Here is a 15,499-nt window from a genome sequence, read left to right as displayed (position 1 = left end):
AATTTGGGGAAATGCAACTTTTTGTTTTTTGCTGCAGTTTATTTTAGTTTTCTTCTAATTGTTTGACTTTAAAATTTTCAAGTTACCTTACTTTTTTGCATTTGTATTTCTTAGCAGTGCAACTTACTAGCCTTCAAGAAACTTAGCTTTGATTTCTTTAGAAAGTATTATGTTCTAACATTTTTGGTGACAAAAATTAGAAAAGCAGATTTGACATGTGTACCTGTTCTTATGTAACTGTGATTAGTGTGATTTTTATTATTATAAATGTTAGAGTCATTGAAAAAAGACCTCTGGAATTTAACAAAAATTGCCACATAACATTATCAGACCTCTTTATGTAAATGTAACCCTGAAGGGGAGGCTAAAGTCTACCTTGGCAGCACTGGCACAAGATAGGAAACAGCCTTGGTCAGGGTGTCAGTCCATCCAAGGCCCACTCAAAAACATATCCACACATATGGCACAAAAATCAGTCTAGAAAATGCATAAAACATGAAATTAAACAACCTACTTTGATTATTTCCTTATTTTTCCCTTCGTAACTAAAAACCTCTAAGAACTACTCTGTTGTTGTGTCCAGGAACTTACCTGATGTAACTTTTGAAACGGCCAGTATTACAGCATCAATATATTTAACAAGTCAGGGGTGCAGGTTTTTTCAAATCAAACCATACTTACATTGCTGCAACAACATGGATTTTTTAGATTGTTGGTTTCAGGAAACCCTTCGCTATGATGTACAAGGTAGGGTAGGAACAAAGTGTACTTTTAGCAGGACTGCTACATGAATGAGCATGACAAAAAAAATCTATCTACCTATCTACCTACCTACCTACCTACCTAGTGTTGTAATGTTTCTGTGTCCAAAAATCCCACATGGTTTATGGCACCATTCATATGAAACTCTTGCCTCTTCCACATTGAAATGTTTTCATATATTCCAACAGTTAAAAGTATTACGTGTAAACCAGGTTATTGGCTGTAATTTCTCCAAGTTCCTCTTTTAGAAACCTGACGGTGACATTGTGGCGTGTATGATATGAAACTTACTGAGAAGAATGGGTGTATAAATAACATGAACACCACTGTTGAAAGTCTTCAATTTGCTTAATATTTAAATGTTAAAATCTTGAAATACAAGATTTTAACATTATATAAGCTGTGGATAATATTTTATATTGTAAGAAAGTATTTCTCATTTATTTTAATCGTTAAAATAGTTTTTATTTATTGCCAGCTCTTGCACCTTAACTGATTTTTCTCAGCATGAAATGCACAGAATCAGAAAATGAAGAGCCAACAAAAGGGAAGGAGAATCAGCTTCAGCTGAGCTGTTTTATTAATCAGGAGGTCAAGTACTTGTTCACTGGTCTCAGATTGGTAAGAAGCGCCCAGCATGTCTTTTTTTTTTTTTTTTTTTAATTCTTAAATTATGTATACACTTAGTTTAGTGCAGGTGCTGTTCTCATAATAATACTTGGAAACATTTTAGTACCCCGCCTCTCATCCATGATTATACAAAGGAAACAACAAATTACCAATTTTTTTATTTTAATTAACAAATCCAGAACCCGGATACATTAGGAAAAGATAATATAAAGTACAATTTTAAACGGAATAGAAACAAAACCCTGCTGCCACTCATAGCCTGCCTATACAAGCCTTGAACCCATTTCCATCTCTTTCTCATTCTCCCCACCACATCGCCCTTTCTTCCCCTGTCTGTGAGCCTTTACCACTAACTTTTCTTCCTGACTCCAGATTTGATATTTGCGCTATCTGAAGCAGTTTAAACCTCTTTCTGGAGTCAGGGCCAGTGTTACCAGGAATAACACAATGTAGGCTCATTAGAAACCATTATCCTTCCTGCACCTTAAAGGTCTAATTCTCTCTTGGTGCCATGTTCTCTGCCCTAATGAGACAACATGGTCCCAATCTTTACAGTCCTGAATCATATACTTCTACTTAAAAGGGTGGAGTTTGATGACAGTCCTCATGACAGTCCCCACCGTTAAAGGGCTAGCATTTTTCTACTTTTAATTACATGGGAACATGTGCTTCATCTTATGAGCCAAGAGATATTCCAACATTCTACTGAACCTCTGTGTCCTTGCTGACAGGCATGCATGACACCTCTTCTGTACAACAATGAATGTATTCATTCAGGGAAACACTCAGGCTTCACTCTTGTCTCTGCATCCCCTGCATATGGCCAGTCCTGGGTATTAAGTAATCATTAAAGGCTTACTGTCCTCTAGCAGGTTCTCCGTTTGAGCACTATAATGTGCTGATCTTTCTGTCTGCTAGAGATCCTCTGTAAGACTATTCACTTTTTAGTATCCACCTGGTTGTGCCTTTGCCCCTGGGGTCTTCTATATGATGTTATAACAATTGTCTTATTCATAAACTACTCATTTACTGTAACTGTATGTATATGTATTTTATTTTATTTTTGCCCTCAGCGTCTTCAAGAGGAAATCACAAAGATGTCTGAGTCGTTGAATAGGAATGCTTTATACATTAAATCAGTAAGTGGACTTTTAACCTAAAATATTATTTGTTAAACAATAAACTTATGAATTTTGTAGTAGATTTTTATATTTAAAATGTGCATGCCTTTTTTTGTTGCATAGTTCAGTGTCTTTTTTTTTCTCTCTCTCTCTTTGATTCCCATTACTATGGAGCTATGGGTTTAGCATAACGTTTTTCAGTCAGATATAATGGATTTCAGGAGCACATTAAAAAGCTAGCATTCTTAGTAGCATTTTCTTAAAATCTCTATCATAACTGTATAGTTTGAAATGCCTCTCTGGTTTGGAGTCTGCTGCCAGCTTATTTTCATTTGGGGGTTTGGGTGGGTGGTTAGAGTGGAACATACTAGCTTTCGCACAAGACAGCTTTACTGAGAACTGAGTAAGTATGGAAAATGAGCATCAGTGTAGTACTAAAGCAGTTTGTACATGAGTATAGAGTAAAGTGTTTGTTTAATCATTTATTTTTTCCTTTAAAGTCCAAAATCGGCCGCTTACCTGGCTATCTAACAGTTCAGATGGTTCGCTTTTTCTACAAAGAGAAGGAATCAGTAAATGCCAAAGTTCTCAAGGTCAGTATGCGGAAATTTCAGCGACTCCTGTTTGACACTAAATATGGGCAAGTAAAGCACTAGTCACACAAATATATAAACAAGTGGCAAATGGATATCAGCTGACTTGCTAGTGCTGAGCAATATCAAATGTTTCATTACATCATACCTCTTAAAAACATTTCAATTTGCTGTATTGTTGGAAACAGAATTCACGAGGTGAAGCACAATTAAAAAGACAAGATACTTTCATACCATCAGCTTTTAACTTCACTACATATTGAAAAATTTTATTTTTTTCAGGTTATATTAAAAGTTCTTTCAAAAATATTGTGAAACATATTAACACTGATTTGAGAACAACAAGCAGTGTTATGTACCTAAATAAAGCTGTTCCTATGCAGAAAAACACATTTAATTTGACTAGTTCTGCTAGTGTTTATTTCTGTTTTTGTTCTCTTAAGGATGTAAAATTTCCATTAATGCTGGATGTATTTGAATTGTGCACAACTGGATTACAAGAGAAAATGGCAGCAGTTCGTTCAAAGTTCAAGGATGTAGAGGATAAGAAATTAAGTGAGCAACAGAAACAACATGAAAAGGTGCGTGCTATACTAGTCTTTGTATATGTAAAAATATGATACTTGTCGTCTCAGAAGAGAAGTGGAAGGTAGCAATGCACAGAATTCATTTGAGCTCCAAATGCCCAAAACATAGAATTATTCAACTCAAAATTATATATCGAGCACATCTGTCTCATTTAAAATTGTCCAAAATGTTTCCAGTGCAAGATCCAACCTGAGAACGTTGCAATCAAGCTCCAGCCTCACTGGGTCACATGTTTTGGGCCTTCACCAAATTAACATCATTCTGGACAGAAATCTTTAAATGCCTTTCAGACAGCCTTGGTGTCACAAACCCTCCTAATCCACTAACAGCTGTGTTTGGTGTACTCCCAGATGAGCTTAAAGTGGAGAAGGACAAACAAACTGTGATTGTCTTTACTACACTATTATCTTGCTCAACTGGAAGAATCCTAACTCTGCTATTTTAAGTCAGTGGGTAACGGATGTTATACAGTATATTATCTGAAATTGGAAAAAATCTAATTCTCAGTTAGAGGATCTGTACAAAACTTTTTCAAAACCTGGCAGGATCTAATCGATAACATTTTAGAATAAGCATTTTAATTGAGGAAGCAGATTCCCTCCCCTCTTTTTTTTAACTCTTATTTTTAGTTATTAATTTATCTATTTACTTATTTTTACTAGTTTAAAGTTTTACTCTGCTGGCCTAGCTCTCTTTCTCATGGGTGGGGGTTGATTTGTTTTGAACATAGTTTTATAAAATTGACTTATTTGTATGGAATGTTATTTGATTTTAATAAAATCAATAAATTAAAAATTATGATACTTATTATTTCTTAATGTGCTGGCACAAAACAATTAAAAACTACCATTAATTTAGAATTTATTTCATACAGTCCTGTTGTCAAAGAAATGCCTTCAGTTGATCTACCATAACTTAAGTGTTGGCATACAGTATTTACATTTTTCAAGTACATAGTAAGAGAAACTGTATATTCACATTTCATATTTCTTTTTTAAATTCATACCAAATATGTATTTTTATTTTTAATTATGATATGGAAGATTGTACTTGCTGTTTTTTATTCATTGTATTGGATATTAAATGTATCCATAATATTTATAATAAATTTATTTTATATAGCATATTTTCATTCAGTGTAGCCCAAAGTATGTTACAAATAGTAAAAGAGAATTTTTTTGTTTATATAAAAAAGTAGAAGCTGGAAAAACAAGACATAGAAATAAGAGAATCCACAAAATTAAATTCAGATAATTTGTAAATCTCTAATAATTACATTTGTTAGTGCCTGATTAGATAACATATGATATGGTCATATAATTAAGAGGCAGAAAGGGATGTTCAAGAAAATACACCTGTGGGATTACAAAGTCAAAAAGTCAGCTCATCTCCATCAGGACATTTTGCATTACTTAAATGCCTTAGTTTTTGGTTATCTACATATAATGAAAAGTCAGATAAGACCCTAATATGTAATAAAAGCAAAATATACCATTGAATAACTTATTTGTAGGGGGGTGTTCAAGAATGTTGATGATCTTTATGAATTTTAGTTTCCTCCAATATCAGTAGTGCGTCTTTTTAATGCAGCTTACTTCAGAAACACTGGTATTTGGTGTGTATTTAAAGAAGAAGTCAATTGAAGACCAGTAAGTTTCTCAAACTACAGATTTGGATGCCCGTCTCCTCTTATGTAGTTGGGTATCTGGGTTTTCCCCTCTTTTTCTGCACTGGTTTGATCCAGTTCACTTTCTTCTCTCAAGACAGTAATAGACACCTTTTGTATGAGATCTTCAGTTTCCTGTCACGTGGAATAACCTTCATTCTGCAAAAAACAGACTGGCACGTTTCTTGAGAAAACAGTTTCATCTTGGCCATTTTTGAACCCAGAACTGTAGTAATGCCAGTACCTTGCAACCCAAGTGAACAGAACAACAGGTTTCAACAGTGCTAATGTAATTCCAGAGGTTTCTGTAATAACCAATTAGCATGTAAACATGTATAAAGATAATTATGGGAATCTGCTATTAGGATACTACCAGAATTGCACATTAAAATGGGGCTTTGCAGCCATATGTGAATAATAAATTGAAATTCAGTCATTTCAAGCATTAATAGCCATAGAAACACTAGTAATGCCCTGGCTATATTTTTAATCAGTTCAATGGTATCTTGATTGAAAAGGTATCCATTTCTATCAGAAACATAAAACATTTCTGGGTGATCCCAAACATTTGACCAGTAGTGTAAATAAATATTATTTATTAGAGAATGTGTCTCCCTTCTAAATAACTTTTGCTCTTTGACATGGAACAGGTCAGAAAGTGTGTTACTTGCTTATTCGCAGAAAATATGCTAACCATGTCTCCTTTATTTTATCAGGGAAATAAAGTTAGTACCCCATTAAAAGATGTCAAATATGAACCTTTCTCATTTCCAGATGGTAAGTGTGGAGTTCATCATCAACCAAACAAACAGAAGTCACATTAAAAAATAAACAGTATATGCAGGGCTATGTACCCTCTTCTATGTGAGGGCTGTACTGGCTTATGAAACATATTTTATGTATTGAATAGATTTTAAATTGAATTATTGATTTATTAATACAGGTGGAATCCTGTTGTAACAAAATTCATGGGACCATAAAAATATTTTGTTATAGCAGAGATTTTGTTATATGGGGAAAATAGGTATACTATTGTGACCAAGGTGGGCAAAGATTTGCAGTCTCTGACAGCAGTAGCGCAAGAACAGTAGGTGCTCTGCTATGTCTGGTAAGCAGCAAACCAAGGGCGAAGCTATTGGTTGTCCTCTGCAGGATCAGGCTTACCGTGTAACGTGCTTGTCGCACAATGTTTAGAACGTTTAACTCCAGATTTGACCCGCTCTTCCTTGCACTCTCCTGGGGCCTCATGTATAAACAGTGCGTACGCACAGAAATGTTGCGTATGAACGTTTCCATGCTCAAATCGCGATGTATAAAACCTAAACTTGGCGTAAAGCCACGCATATTTCCACGGTACCTCATACCCTGGCATACGCAATTTCTCCGCTCGGTTTTGTAGACTGGTGGCACCCAGCGTCAAAGCAGTGCTACTGTTCCTGTGTGGTTACCCTTTCTTTCTTAGACCCACATTCCTGACGAGGCTTTATAAATACACAGAAATTAACTGCATATTGTTTATTAGTGTAATGCATCTGATTGTAATTAACCTGCAGCAATATAATGGTCCAGGGAATAGCCATAGTATTCCAAATACCATAACTGCTTTAGCGTTGTTATGCTCACTGCATCTTCTTCTTTCAGCTGCTCCCGTTAAGGGTTGCCACAGCGGATCATCTTCTTCCATATTACTCTCACTGCACCACTCGGAGTATTTATATCACTGTATCTGAGTGGGTAATTACAGCAGCAGCTGATCGGAAAGAGAATTATCGGTATACAGTTTCAAGCACACACTACCTCAGCCACAGTAAAACGCGTCAAAGCCTTTCCTGTACAGACCTCGCGTTTCAGAAACAGTTTCATCCCAAGAACTATAAACGCACTCAATCAGTCCGTCAAGTGCTCCTTGTAGAACTGTTTGTACTTTATAAGTACAATCACCTCACTGTAAACTTGCACAACAGTTATAATATTGCACAACCTGCGCCACTTTATAAAGCGCGTATGATGACGATATCATTTTTAAGGTGAAATGCAGCAAAATATGTTGCTTATTGTATTACAGATAAAATTTTAACTTCATTTAAATAATCTGTATTGTTAATAATTAAACGTGAGGACACGGTGCTGCAGCGCTAGCTAGTTCACGGATAGCTCCTGCCTTGCGCTGTATTATTGCTGGTGCTGACGCAACACTGGAAGGATAGACAGATAGAATAATTAAACATGTACTACGAAGATATTTCAATGTTCCTTAAAAGTTTTGAAGAATCGGCGTTCTAAGCTTACAGATGGCTTAACATCTATTACAGAGCTGATTGTGTGGCGATTGGGTATTTGGAGAAAGAAAAGTAAGGACAGGAATTGGAGGTTAGTACGTTTGAAAGAGACAGTACAGTAATCCCTCGCTATATCGCGCTTCGCCTTTCGCGGCTTCACTCCATCGCGGATTTTATATGTAAGCATATTTAAATATATATCGCGGATTTTTTGCTGGTTCGCGGATTTCTGCGGACAGTGGGTCTTTTAATTTCTGGTACATGCTTCCTCAGTTGGTTTGCCCAGTTGATTTCATACAAGGGACGCTATTGGCAGATGGCTGAGAAGCTACCCAACTTACTTTTCTCTCTCTCTCTCTTGCGCTGACTTTCTCTGATCCTGACCTAGGGGGATTGAGCAGGGGGGCTGTTCGCACACCTAGACGATAGGACGCTCGTCTAAAAATGCTGAAAGATTATCTTCACGTTGCTACCTTCTGTGCAGCTGCTTCCTGAAGCGACATGCTGCACGGTGCTTCGCATACTTAAAAGCTCGAAGGGCACGTATTGATTCTTGCTTGTTTGTTTTTCTCTGTCTCTTTACTCTCTCTCTCTCTCTCTCTCTCTCTGCTCCAGACGGAGGGGGTGTGAGCTGCCGCCTTCAACTGCTTTGTGCCGCGGTGCTTCGCATACTTAAAAGCCAAACAGCCCTATTGATTTGTTTGCTTTTCTCTATCTCTCTGACATGATCTGCTCCTGACGCGCACTCCTTTGAAGAGGAAGATATGTTTGCATTCTTTTAATTGTGAGACGGAGCTGTCATCTCTGTCTTGTCATGGAGCACAGATTAAACTTTTGAAAAAGAGACAAATGTTTGTTTGCAGTGTTTGAATAACGTTCCTGTCTCTCTACAACCTCCTGTGTTTCTGCGCAAATCTGTGATCCAAGCATGACAATATAAAAATAACCATATAAACATATGGTTTCTACTTCGCGGATTTTCTTATTTCGCGGGTGGCTCTGGAACGCAATCCCCGCGATGGAGGAGGGATTACTGTACTTCTGTAATAAATTATTTCATCGAAGGTCGCGCATGGCGCAGCAAGCCTCTTGCGTGAGATATGAACAATCACTGCGCCACTGTGTTCCCATGTTTAATAACATGCTTTCATTCCTATCATCATGAAAAAGATATCACGTATACATCTCAGTATTTTAGTTATTCAGAGAGCTGTAATGTCACGAATGTAATGGATTCTGTGTCCTGTCAGAGGAAGAGAAAGAACGGAAGCACGTAGTGATTCACACACACAGAGCACATAGAAGATCAAACACAGAACAAAGCATTTAACGTGCTACTTGTGAAACTAGTAAAATAAGCGATTTTGAGATGAAGTTTATGATGTTCTACTTTAATGACAAAACAAAGTACGTGATTAAAGTGGAAATTTCGAGATTAAAGTTGACATTTCGTCCTTTTTTCCCCCACTGTGTGCCTATTTTTTTTCTCTGTACCCTAATAAGCTTTCATATGACACTCAGACGGTCCGCTGCAAGTCGCCTTTTCATGCCGACTTTGATATGTGACAACTTCTTTTTTTATTTCGGGCACTGTGCGACTTTGTGAACTTGAGCTTTCGAGTTTCTCCGACACGCTATGTCACTCGATCAACTTTCTTTTGTTGGTTATACCACTGTTTAAACCAACAAATAGTACGTTTTTCCTTTGCCTCCACTTGGTATTCGCTGAGATTCTTATATTTTCCCCCGTGCTTTTCCCATTGTCTTTTCACAGAAGGCTATTTATATCGATTTGCATATTCAAAGAGGCGTAATTCTGGGAGGAGTTGGGGCGGGACAGAAGGCGCGTGCACGTGCGTTACTTTTCACGCTGATCGGGATTTATGTAGCGGAAGAACGTGAAAGTTTGCGTACATACAGATTCCTGCATCTGGATTTTTCTGTGCGTACGCACATTCCCGCTTTTGTGCTTACGCCATGTTATAGTGTGAGTTCTACGCACGGCGTTATACATGAGGCTCCTGGTCTGCCACAGCAGTGATGGGAGCTAAAGTAGGATAATTGTTACTTCAGAATTTGCTATAATGGGATTTGGCTTGTATTCTGTATTCCATCTTCTCCATATCTGTATTGGTCTTTTTTTCTGGGGTACTGGTTTTCCGTTCCATTTCTCAAATATACAACTTTAAATTGGTGATGTGTGGTCTATAATGTACTTCTTTCTGTCTTGCTTCTCAGGATGATAAGATCTCACCCCCAAAACTGAAAACTAGATTTAGCAGGTTGCATGCATGTAGCAAAATTGTGTTTATTTGGTCCTCCAACTTATTTAGCTAATTATTCTGTCCTTCATTGGTCTCTTGCAACATTTCTAATATGTTTTCGTGCCTGAGTTCTTTATTTTTTTCCCCCATCAATAATTAACCTGATGTTGCAATCATTTTTCAGCTCAAAACATAACAGGTGCTATTTTTTCAATCATTAACTCTTGATAAAAAAAAATGAATTGATAGGTATTCAATTTAACTGATATGTGTAACTTTCACTCTTCTTTCAGATATTGGCTCTAATAACAGCGGTTACTACGACTTGCAGGCAGTTCTGACACATCAAGGAAGGTCTAGTTCATCTGGTCATTATGTGGCTTGGGTCAAAAGGAAATCAGGTAACTGGGAATTTTTTAACATTTAACTATCTAGGCCAGTCCATATAAATAAAAATCGAAAACTCAAAATATACTTGTGTAGACCTGAGATGCCTTTTCACCACCTCGCTTTTTAAAGGAAGTATTACAAGCTGTCCATCCATTATCCAACCCGCTATGTCCCAACTACAGGGTCACGGGGGTCTGCTGGAGCCAATCTCAGCCAACACAGGGCGCAAGGCAGGAAACAAACCCCGGGCAGGGCGCCAGCCCACCGCAGATTACAAGATGTCACATTTCTTTTCTGTTTTTAGCTCTGCACAGTGTCTGCGTGGGTTTCCTCCCACAGTCCAAAGACATGCAGGTTAGCTACATTGGCGATCCTAAATTGTCCCTAATGTGTGCTTGGTGTGTGGGTGGGCGTGTGGACTGGCACCCTGCCCAGGGTTTGTTCCTGCCTTGCATCCTGTGTTGGCTGGGATTGGTTCCAGAAGACCCCTGTGTTAGGATATAGCGGGTTAGATGGTGACTGACTGACATGAAACTAAGCCCCCTTTTCATTCCTTTCAGTTTAGTCAAGTCAAGTTTATTGTCATTAGTGCAGCTATTTGTTTAGTAAGGGAGTTCTGTTTGTCTGAATTCAGAATTAACTACATTTTTCCAAGATAGACCGGCTGTAGTACATAATGAAGGGTAATGTGCGCTCATCTGGTGTAAGCAAATCTGCATAATTTTATTTGATTTACAAATACATTGGTGTTACTTTAAAGTTGAGGTGACCATCAGATGAAAGGCATATGTTCAGAACAGTTCCATCTGGACCAGGCTTTAGCATTTCAAACTGGCTCATGATGATCCGTACATCACTGAAGGGACAAGAACCAGAACTTGTGCACAAAGTTAAAAAGGGCTTTCAGTTTATATAGTACTATGCAAAAGTTTTGTGCACTTTAGACAGTTCACAGAAATATTCATTCTTAGTCAATTATTTTATATCTTCTGGTTTAGTGAGTTAATAGAAAAGGGCATATTTTAGTCTTTTTGAAGCAATCCAATAAGATGAATGTCCTTAAAGAAGGAAACTAACATTGTAGTGGACCACATACCAATCAAAAAATGTGAGATTTTCATTCTATTTGCTTAATCAGGTGCTGGGCTATATAGAGGCAGTACTGATTGATAACATACTGTAAAGTGCAGGTTGAATCAACATGATTAACTGAGACAGAAACTGCGGTCTATAGGGAGTAAAAGTGAGCAAGAGACAGCCATACAACAAAGGTGTGGTTACACAGTGACAGATCTTACACTGTGACCAGAGTGAGTGTTGTGACAAGACACAAGGTGCTCTTCTAAGTAGAAATTTTGCATTAGACACGTCTTCGTAGATGTACTGTCTAAGCATTTCTGCAGAAGCACAAATAACAGGTAAGACTGTGAACCGGAAAAGCTGTGCTCAGCCATGGAAAACTGAGTGCAGCGGATGACCGAGGCTTCAGGCTTGCCTTACCTTTGAAACAGGAAGATTCCCAGCACTGCTATTAGGTCAGAACTGGCAGAAACCACTGGGACTCTGGTACACCCATCCACTGCCTCGATAAGTGGTCTTCCTCCAAGACAGAAATTAATCCAAAACACTCACATAGGCATGGAAACAAAATGACTGAAGCGCTGTAAAATGGCAACAGGCACTCTGGACTGACGTGTCAAAATGTGAAATTTCTGTCTGTAACAGAGGACAGTTTGTCCAGCAAAGGGCTGAAGAATGGTACATACTGTAGATGAGTGTCTGTAGGCAACAGTGGAGGTTCCCAGCACATTTAGGGCAGCGTTTCTGCAAACTGAGTTACTGATTAAATCAAACTTAATGGCCTCCACACAGCTGAGAAGTACAGACAGATTCTTGAAGCAAGTATAACATCCAAAGTCTACAAACTCTCTGGAACAACTACCAGGCAAGTGCTGTCAGAAACAGCGAGCAAGTGGGCCTGAGAGAAGACAAAGTGTGATTACACCAAATATTGATTTGGTGTTTTATTTTTTTGGGTGTTTTTTCCCAGCTTACTAGACTTTCTAGGAAGTTTATTGATTAGCAAAACCCGTTTTGTGTGATTATTTTTGAAGGCATACTGTTTTACAGCGTGTTCTCAAACGAGCCCAGGGCTTTTGCACAGCACCGCAGCTGTACTCTCCTCTTGACACCGAACTGACTGAGGATTGAGACGTCTTAGTCAGACCATTAGTATGCCGCTGCTCTTAAAGATAAACGTCTTAGGCAGGATTTGGAGGGAGAGAGGGGGGTTCGGGTATAGGGGGCTGCGCACAGGCCCTCAGATGGCTGTTACACAGTGCAGTGAAAGAAGCAAAGTAACTTACAAGTGCCAGGGTTTATAGCTGTTTGGGTTTGATGGAAACGGACACAAATGTTTTATTTGGCCATTTGATCAGGTGTCATTGTGAGGACGAGGCACATGGGCACAGGAAGTATTTGAGGATGAAAAATCTTTGCAATTAATACTTGTATTCTACATGTTTTTTTTTTTCCAGCATTTGTATTTTTGAACTTTATTTCTCTGTTAATAACCTAAATGTGTATTCAGTCTCAGTTTCTACTTCTTACACTAATTTGTTTGCACATGTTGTTGACCTCAGATAAACTACCGAGAGTGATTATTAGTTATTAAACTTGGTTAGCCTCTTCGGACCGCTGTCTCTTTTTCTGTCACTATTCATTTCCCTCTGATATCCCACATCCAGAGGTTTGTGTCTTTCCTACATCTCCTCATGTATTCACTTCTCTTGGTATTCACGATATTCCCGATTTCACTATGTTTGTACCTGGAGAATGTATTGTTTTTGTTTCATTTGCTTTTCTTTGTGTTTTTTCAGAAGAGTGGGTCAAGTTTGATGATGACAAGGTGAGCGTCGTGTCTCCTGAAGATATTCTTAAACTGTCTGGAGGTGGAGACTGGCATATAGCTTATGTTCTTTTGTATGGACCCCGTCGACTAGAAATACTTGAAGATGAAGAGCAATAATTGTGACTGATAAACTAATTGCCATTTTCAAGCACTGTCTGCATAGATGTGCAATAAATATTGGTGTCTTTCTAATTCTCCCAGACCTTACACGGTCTGCAACCGATGCTCCAGACATCTTTCTTTCATTCAATGAAGCACTTAACTTCCCTCAACCCGCCTCAGATTATGAAATTCCCTAATTGTCCGGTGATTGATGTCTAAAATTGCATTCCAACTTAATGATTTTTTCTAAGTGTAAATATTAAGCAGACAGGTTATTTTTAAAAGGTCTTAAAGCGATACACTGAATAATTGGACTCATTTGTACCTTATTTATTGCGGCTTACCAATTTCAAACATTTTTGTGGAAGTCTGTGCTACTTGCATACTTGTATGCAGATCAGAAAGCAAATGTTGGACATTTTTGCAGGTTTTTCCCCCTTGTACTATGCAGGAGTGTGTATTCATTACGCATTTTTAAATACTGAATGAGGGAAACTTTGTTGCATCTGAACGCTGATGTACAGAGTCAAGTTTACAGAATAGTTCAGTTTGTGAAAGCCTATGAATGGCAAGCAACTGATAACTGTTTAAATAGTTAAACACGGTTAAAATTCATTTATCTTTACCTGTGTGAAAACTGCCTTAAAGCACCCACTGGAAAGGTTTTTTGGGTCACGTAAGAGAATTCTTCACTTACTTGACGTTGGTCGTCTTGCATTTGGTTGGTTACAGTGGGGAAAAACAACTAATTATTGCACACCTATGCTGCACGTCCATTAGTCTTTACTGTTGCATGGGTAACTCCATCATCCTTCAGTGTGCTGTAATTTGCCTTCTGCTGCCTTACTCCTTCTAGGCTGGAAGGTACAAGGAAATCTGTTGCCTCACTTTGTAATTCAGTGCTGCTCTGCCCAAAGTATATACAACCGTTACGGCCACTGTTGTGTAAACCCCTCACAGGGTGGCTACCTTTGATATTTTTTTGTCAAATTATTGATGCTGGCTTTTCGTAAACATTGGAAAAAATAAAATATGTCCATTTAAAGTTTTTTTCATTATCAACTATTAATACAAATTGTGTGCTTGGCATTCTGATAAGGATATAAAAGGAGAAGAAAAACAAAAAATTGGCGTTCAGCCTGCCAAGAAGCTGCTTGTGCTGACCAAATGCTGCCGTGAACTTCATCTCAGTAAGAACACCGTAGGCCTTTTAAGGTGGAGGGCTGCTGTTGAGCTCTGTGTTACCTTTTTGTAAGTTAGTAGCCACAAATCCCCTTGAGATGTTCAGGCCTCTTACCAAAGAGTGCGGCTCATGATGAAGTAGAAACCTGAAATTTGACTCTTTTTGAAAAAGACCTTGTAGGAGACCTATGGAAAAAGTGCAAATGTGGTCTTGGAGTGGCTGACGTGCTATCAAGACTGCAACGCTGGAAGGACCTGGTTAGTGACTGTGGATCGGGTCCAGTGTTGGCAGTACACTACTGAAAGGTCACTCTGCCTCAGAGCCACAGTGGTGACAAAATAATTACTTATACTTGGCTTGTATTTAAAAAAATAATTGAGCATAAAGTCCATGTGAGGCTCCACTAGGAAGACCCCATTGGAAGGTCACCAGAAATGAGCACAGCTGGAGTGGTTAAGGTGGTGTTCTAATCTTGGGGTCTTAACACTGGAGGCTTTCAGGGTACCAGGATGTACAACAAGGAGCAAAAATGTACCGTACTGCTTGAAAAACTTAGTTATGAAAATTAAAAGATCAGATTTATTATCCATGGTTTATGAACCCACCAAATGCTGACTTCAGAGAGCTCAGCACAGAGAAGAGCCAGTGAAAGTTATTGAAATGCGATTTGGTTTGATGTTGGGGGAAAAGTAAAAGAAATAGTTTTGTTATGAAAAATGAAAGAAATCAAAGGAAAAACTTCTGTGACTTTGTAGATGTGATGATCTCTGCCAGCTGGGCATTACGGTCCGTTGTTGTTTCCATGTCACTGTGAGGGTCTGCTAGGGTGTGACTATGTGGTTATGCATGCATGAAAGCATGGGCTGATTTGAGGAACAGCTATGTGAAGTCATCCAGCAGATAAAGAACACCAATGTGGTCAAATGTGTACAAGTTCAGGGTGACAAACTACTCGGACTCTGGGCAAAGGTGCAAGTGTGCACGTTATAAATGGACCGGTAGGCTTGGAT

General features: G+C 38.3%; 1 protein-coding gene across 1 annotated transcript in view; it reads left to right on the top strand.

Annotated features, from left to right (window-relative positions):
• usp14 (ubiquitin specific peptidase 14 (tRNA-guanine transglycosylase)) overlaps window positions 1–14,351 on the top strand; it is a 43,924-nt gene extending 29,573 nt beyond the window's left edge. The window contains exons 10-16 of the mRNA XM_028803661.2: window positions 1,269–1,383; window positions 2,466–2,531; window positions 3,014–3,106; window positions 3,550–3,687; window positions 6,077–6,137; window positions 10,197–10,304; window positions 13,173–14,351. Coding sequence (XP_028659494.1) covers window positions 1,269–1,383; window positions 2,466–2,531; window positions 3,014–3,106; window positions 3,550–3,687; window positions 6,077–6,137; window positions 10,197–10,304; window positions 13,173–13,321 — 730 coding nt within the window. The 3' untranslated portion in view covers window positions 13,322–14,351. The remainder of the gene's footprint in view (window positions 1–1,268; window positions 1,384–2,465; window positions 2,532–3,013; window positions 3,107–3,549; window positions 3,688–6,076; window positions 6,138–10,196; window positions 10,305–13,172) is intronic.
• Window positions 14,352–15,499: the final 1,148 nt, after the last annotated feature.

Source organism: Erpetoichthys calabaricus, chromosome 6 (genome assembly GCF_900747795.2).
Source record: "Erpetoichthys calabaricus chromosome 6, fErpCal1.3, whole genome shotgun sequence".
Taxonomy (NCBI): Eukaryota; Metazoa; Chordata; class Cladistia; order Polypteriformes; family Polypteridae; genus Erpetoichthys; species Erpetoichthys calabaricus.
The sequence above is the reverse complement of the archived record's forward strand: the minus strand, read 5'-3'. Positions and strand labels throughout refer to the sequence as shown.